This window comes from Benincasa hispida, chromosome 1 (genome assembly GCF_027475165.1).
Source record: "Benincasa hispida cultivar pf3 chromosome 1, pf3_genome.v1.1, whole genome shotgun sequence".
Classification (NCBI taxonomy): Eukaryota; Viridiplantae; Streptophyta; class Magnoliopsida; order Cucurbitales; family Cucurbitaceae; genus Benincasa; species Benincasa hispida.
The window spans coordinates 18675157-18682302 of record NC_143478.1 but is presented as its reverse complement, the minus strand read 5'-3'; the positions used below and the strand labels follow the sequence as shown (position 1 = coordinate 18682302).

Here is a 7146-nt window from a genome sequence, read left to right as displayed (position 1 = left end):
TGATTCATCGTGGCAGGACGGAGAAATAGCCAGTTGACGAAACTAGTAAAGCTCCTGGTGGTGAAATAAGTAGAAACGAGGAAGCAGAATCTAAAACTCATCAACCCCACATAGAGATGAATTTTGGAGAACAGATGATGGCTAGATTGGCTCAGGAACTTGCAGCTAGTGTGAGGGTCGAGTAAGATAAATCTGAGGAGAACTTTGGGATAGAAGGTTTAAAGGCCTTGGGTGCACAATATTTTCAGGGACGGCTGATCCTGCAAATGCTGAGAAATAGATGAAAATGGTAGAAAAGTGATTTGGAGTGATGAGATGCCCAAAGGAAAAAAAGGTGAAACTTGCCACTTTCTAACTACAAGGGGCGACAGATGACCGGTGGCATATGACTCGGTTACGCCACAGAGATAGAGAGATCAGCTGAGAAGAATTCAAAAGATTCTTCTATGTTAAGTTCTATCCATGGTCATTCTATGATATGAAGTAGAAAGAATTTTCTAAGTTAGTATAGGGAACGATGTTGGTGGCAGAATATGAGAAAACATATATAGAACTGTCCAAATATGCTATTTCAGTAATTAAGAATGAGGGGGATAAATGCAAAAGATTTGAAGATGTATTGAAGAAGGATATTCGTACCAGTTACTGCAAGTGTTGAATGGAATGACTTTGCTCAGTTAGTTGAATCTACAATGAGAATTGAGAAGAGTATATCTGTAAAGAATATAGAGAGAGAAGTTACAAGGAATGCTCGTGTAGCTACCTACTCGAGCCAACAACATGACAGATCCAATAGGAGGTTTACTCTTGGAGTTTCAAATAAATAAAGCTTTAAACCAAGATATAGTGGTACTTCCAGTTTTAAATCAAGTAGGGGAGGAGGATTTCAGTCTTTTAACAGTTCAAGACGACCATCAAAGTCCAATGTAGGTTCATAGGTTAGATCATCCAATGGTGCTTCTGTAGGAGTTGAGAGAAGATCTATATGTGCAGAATGTGGTAGAGGTCATTAGAGTCATGCTTGGGAAGAATGATGTATGTTTCAAATATGGACAACCTGGAAATTTCTGCAGAAATTGTCCTAAGTTATTGCAAGAGGGCAATAATAGGCAAAAACCACGTCTTAGATAGTTGACCAGCCATCTATGCCAATAGCTTCCAAGGGTAAGGCTTCAAGTGGTGCTAAACAAAAGGCATCAGTGGGTCGTCCCCGTGCTCAAGGGAAGATTTTTTAGATGACTCAATAGGAAGCTGATGAAACACTTGATGACGTGACTGGTACGTTATTTTTTTTTTGATAAACCTGCTTATGTATTGATTGACTTGGTGTTACACATTCTTTTATGTCACATATGTTTGCTATAGGTGTTATAAAAAAACTAGAATGTTTTCCATAAGAGTTGTTAATTAGTACACCATTAGGTGAAACATTTGTGGCTATAGATGTAGTAGGACAAGCAAGCGGCTGGTTGATTCAAATTGACTGGATGAAGATTAGGCAGTTTTTGACAACATGTGAAGGGTATATTTGGAACGCTAGCTCTTCCAATTTACCTGTACTATTTTTGTGATTTTAAAACTAAATGAAATCTGATTGAGTGTAGAAGACACCCTGGGGCTGCCAAAGTGATTTAAGATTAAGAAGGTTGAGAAAACTTGAAGGAAACAGAGGTTGTCTAAAAACTGGGTGAATCTGAGCTTGCTATTTTAAAAGATTTTTCAAGGCACTTAGAGGAAGCTTTTGGCATCTAAAATTTTTGGTAAGCTAGTTAAGAGGTCTCTTTTGGGTTCCATAAAATTTTTTAAAGTTTATTTGATTGGAAATGGTGTTTTTAAGCTTTAAAAAATCAAGTTGCAACAAGAAATTCACCAAGAGAGGCAGCTGCCAGCCACCCCTCAAACACTCTGCCGCGCATGCCTATTTGCCCAGCCACCGCTGCGCGTGCGTTCAGCATGCCTCATGCTACCCATTTGCCTCACGTTTGTGTGCTCGTTGTCATGCCCAGTGCCTCAACCCTACTATGACAGCGTGGGTTGAGACTCCCACAAAGTGGGCAAGACAAGAAACAAGCATGATGACATCTAAAAGGGCGCCATTCATTAGGCTAAAGAAAGGGAAGAAAGGTGAAGTGCCATGATATGATCGAGGAGGATGATGCATCACTCAACACACAAAGAAGAGTGAGCAAGCATGTCAGGTTGAACATCAAATAAGAAGACAAGCACCAGTGTCATTAGTGGTGTCAATGACAAGCTTAGTGGAGGCCAAATGGCTCCTAGGCCATGACCTTGAAAGTAAGGGTCTCGTCGCGAGTTTGGAAGAACGGCTCTAGAGTTAGATGCATATTGAGCAAATATACAAGCACGTCGAATCTCATGTCAATCGGAGTTCAAACGAAAGCTCTACGCTTGCGAGTGATCGTTCGCCATAATCCATATGCATGTGTGGTAGATTAGAAAATGTTCAGAAAGCATTATAAGGGGGGAGGCATAGTGTTAGCTCTCCACCACCCCTGGGCCTTGGTGCTTAAGTGAGCTACTATATGACATACGAAGTGCGAGTGTTGCAAGATGAGTGTCTCGGACAACTTCCTATGAGGAGAAGTAACTTAAGGACAATGTCGAGTGGCATGGGTGTACCGACATTGCGCCTTCTCGGGAAGAATGGAGGTTGGTATATATGCTCAAGTAGCAGAATGGTATCCTTAAATGACACAGTATGGTCGCAAGTGTCATCATGCCACGATGATGTTCTTATTGATGATTGTTCCATTGGTCCTGGTAAATGTGAATGATCCGAGAGTCAGTTCTTGATTGTTGTGTCCCTATGTGAAATGAAGTTGTATGTCATCTTAAGGTCGGGGTGGCATCCTTAAAGACCGGCGGACACCTGATGAGCATCAAAAAGTTAGTCTTGTTTCAGTTAGAAGCAAGACCTATCCTGATAGGTAAGTTAAGCTAGTTCCTGACTCAATATGAAGCATGAAGCTTATAGTGAGTTTGATAAAGTAATACTGACCCCATGATAGGTCAGAACTCATGTCAGTAAGGTCCCGAATCGATATGAGTTATGGGATGATTGAGTGGTCGACAACTAAGGTGAAAGAGAGATGGTTGAGTGTACGAAGGGGCGACATATATTGCAAAGATAAGCTAAGGTGTATGCATTAAGCTGAGAACACTTAGTTAAGACAAGGTAACTAGCGAGCGAAAAAATGCTCACAGGTATGACTAGTCGAGTGGATGTTCGATGCAAGTCATGGGATAAGATTACATAAGCTCAGCTAAAGATGAAAAAACCTTGTCTGAAATTCGAACAAAGTAAGATGACTCGAGGAAAAAAGATGTATTGGCTAGAATTAGCCTTTAGGCTGGCCATGGTCGAGAAAAGACGATGGTTTCGTACGGTTGAAGAAGTATGACCATGAAACCTAGCACCCCCCAGCGCACGCCCCATGCCTAGCCACGACCGCCCTTGCTCCCTACCAGTACCCATACCCATTTTTAGTGCACATTTGCTTGTTTTTTTTTAGAAATTTGGATGTTGTGATCATTTTTGAAGCCCAATTAGTATTTTCTTGATATTGTTACCCTAAAATGAATAATTTTAGATTTTAAAGTGATTTTTTAGCCATTTTGGATAATTTGAGAAAAATAGACTTAAGGAGCAAAATGTGAGTATTTAGGTGTTAAATCGAGTTCAATTGATCGCATTGAATCACCGAGGGTTGTTTAGGGTCAATTTGACCTCTTATGAGTGTCTAGTAACCTTGGGATTTTGTTTTATGTCAAATTGAGATCGAGAGGGCTTATAAGCCAAGGAACTCGTGCCCGTAACTATGAGTGGTTTATTTTCAAATGTTTTTTTTTTATAAAATACATGTCTGATCCATGAATAGTTTATTTTAAGCATTTTGATAAGAAAAATATATAAGTATGATAGTATGCTATGATTTATGAAATGTGATGGCATGATCTATTTTACTTGACTATTATTTAAAAAATGCTTAAATCATGATTTCTGAACTCTCATTGGTTTTATGAGTTGGATTTATGAAAATGTAGTTTGGAACATGATTTTACATAATTGTGATGTGTATGGTTTAATATGAAAACCTCTTGATAGTGGATTTAAGAATTTTGAATGGTTATGATCGTGGTTTCAAACTACGAGAGATGATTATTTTTCCGTGCTACTTAAATATGTTTCAATGGCAGGCAATCAGATGGCTACTGGAATCAGATGTGGCCAGAGTATATCGGGGAGTCCAGAGAAACCTACGCCTGTAGCACCACCTAGGTTATAAGGGGGCTACTAGGGTCAGATGTGACCAAAGTATACCGAGGACTCCAGAGTAACTGGGCCTATGGTGAGGATCTATATTTAGCCTTGGAGGCAGCTCTGCTTGCACGTATGACCTCGTTATTTGGTTTACATCGCGGAGGGGCATTCTTTGTCCATAGTAACCCGTCGTTGTAAACAAGTATTTGGGTACAAAGTTGGTTTGGTTTTTTGATAATACCTATATGCTTTATAATGTGCTTTCTATGAGATATGATCATGCCACTGTTTTACAAGCACCTATTTTAGAAGTTACTGAATCTCTTATACTTTGACAATGATTTGACCTACTTTATTGATGGTTTCGAAAGGGAAAATTTATGTTTATATTAAATTTACCACTCACTGGATATTAACTCATGTTTTTTAATGTTTTATGTCCCCCCCAGATAGAGATAAGGTTCCGGATCCAAGTTGAGTTGTCTACTGCCACCAGACGAAGGTCTCCTGCTACAATGTAGGTCTACATGTTTAAAAGTCCTGTTGTAAATAGGTTGTATATCACGAACCATATGTATTTGAGTTTTGGGAGTGTGGGACAAAAGTAGTTGTGGTTGTACAGTATAAAAGGTGTTTCAATACTACATAAACATCATTGATGTTGTATATAACAGGAGATGGAAAAATATAAAGTGTGTTTGTGAATGCCACGATATGGATTATGTCGAATGTGAATTAGCTATACTAAATGACATTGTGTAACTGTTCAGGTTCATGTACAAATTGAGTTGGTTAGTTGGATGCTAAATGTCATCAGGGGAGGTGATGTTTAACATCTTCACACCTCTTTCTAGATTAGGTGGGTAATTTGGGAGGGGTGTGACATCCACTTTTAACATAACCTCATGACTTTGTTTTTAGTTTCATCCAAATGATGTTGGGTCATTGGAAATAATTATCCACATTTCCATACTATGAATCTTCTATTTATTGTCCATATTTACATAGTATGAATCTTTCCTTTATCTAGTTAATATTAGAGTTCAATTGGACTCTAATAGCATGAGTAGGAAATAAGTTCTTTTTTATTTAAAAATTATTTTTTCTTGTTTCCAATTTAAAATAAAAATAGCAATATTTTATCCAATTTTACAAAAATGAGTTGGAATAAATTGAGGATGAAATAAAAGGTGCGGGTGAGGTCTCCATATCAAAAACACTGATTCTAATTGGCCAACCAAAGATCATCTTATCCACTCCCCAAATTTCCATCACCCACACAAAACACAAAATCCCCAAATTCAAATCTTCTTATTATTCTTTCTTCATCCTCCATTCTCAATCCACCATTTTCAATCCTCTTCCTCTGCTCCAATCCCATGGCCATGGCCGCTCAAGCAACCCTCTTCACCCCATCTCTCTCCACCCCCAAATCCACCGCCATTACCGTTCCATGGAAGCAATCCCCAACTCTCTCCTTCATCAACTCCAAGCCCCATCTCAAGCCCGCCTCCTCTTCCCGCTCACTCAAGGTCTCTGCCGAAGCTGAGGCTGCCGTCGAGGCCCCTGCCGGATTCTCCCCACCGGAGCTCGACCCAAGCACCCCTTCCCCAATCTTCGCCGGTAGCACCGGGGGGCTGCTCCGGAAGGCCCAGGTGGAGGAATTCTATGTGATCACATGGGAGTCCCCCAAGGAGCAAATCTTCGAGATGCCGACCGGTGGCGCGGCGATCATGCGAGAAGGGCCAAATCTGCTGAAATTGGCAAGGAAAGAGCAGTGTTTGGCTTTGGGGACAAGGCTGAGATCCAAGTACAAGATTAAGTATCAATTTTATAGGGTTTTTCCTAATGGGGAAGTTCAGTATTTGCATCCTAAAGATGGGGTTTATCCAGAGAAGGTGAATCCAGGAAGGGAAGGAGTTGGTCAGAACTTCAGGTCCATTGGGAAGAATGTTAGCCCTATTGAGGTCAAGTTCACTGGAAAACAAGTGTATGATTTGTAAGAAATTTCCTATTTCTAATGCCTTTTTTATGATATCAATTATGATACTCTCTTATATTAATTCTTATAAGTCTCTATGTTCTTCTCTTTTGTTTTGTTTGGTGGAATTCTGATGTGTGTTGGGTGTAAATTTATGGCTTGTTTTCAATGATCATGTTAGATAATTCTGTGGATCAAGTTGATTTCAGGGGTTAAGTGATGAAATTAATTTGGTCTCTTTTGTGTATGTGGTTTGGTTATGAGACGAACGAGATATTATTTGCTTAGATTTTTTTTTTTTTTTTTTTTTTTAATATTTGTGAGTGTTCGAGCCAGTTTATGGGCTAATCTAATAGGATAATATATTGAATTCTAGATAAGGGACGAACCCATAATCTCTTTGTTTTTTTTTTTTATCATTGTTGATTTAATTAAGTGATTGCAAAAAGCAAATGCGATTTTGATTTATGGATGCATCGTTAATTTGGTGAAATGATCGTTTTCTTTTCATAATTTATTAGTGATGAGAATTAATAGATGTAGTTGATGTTGGTAAGGTTGATTATGTATGAATTTGTTAGAATTGCTTTTTTCTAACACTTTTTGAAGTGTATATTTAGAAGTGATTTTAAAATAGTTCATATAGTTAAAATTTCTTTGGTAATCATTTCTTTTTTTTTTTTTTTTGAAAATTAAGTTTATTTCCTCAACATTTCTTACAATGATTTGTATTTTTATCAATTACAATAGTTGAATTCTTAGTCAAATTTAAAAAACAAAAACAACTTTTTAAAAGTTAATTTTTTAGGCCTCAGTTGGTAATCATTTAGTTTTTGTTTTTGTTTTTGAAAACTAAACTTATTACAATAGTTGTACAATGATT

At 38.3% G+C, this 7146-nt stretch overlaps 1 protein-coding gene across 1 annotated transcript; it reads left to right on the top strand.

The window, feature by feature from the left end:
- Nucleotides 1-5609: 5609 nt before the first annotated feature.
- Nucleotides 5610-6371, top strand: LOC120068454 (photosystem I reaction center subunit II, chloroplastic). The gene has a single exon (XM_039020236.2). It carries the CDS (start codon nucleotides 5662-5664, stop codon nucleotides 6283-6285), a length of 624 nt encoding a protein of 207 aa, XP_038876164.1. The 5' UTR covers nucleotides 5610-5661; the 3' UTR covers nucleotides 6286-6371.
- Nucleotides 6372-7146: the final 775 nt, after the last annotated feature.

Excerpts from the sequence above, each read along its gene's own strand:
- LOC120068454 (XM_039020236.2), top strand. The coding sequence starts at position 5,662 with ATGGCCATGGCCGCTCAAGCAACCCTCTTCACCCCATCTCTCTCCACC.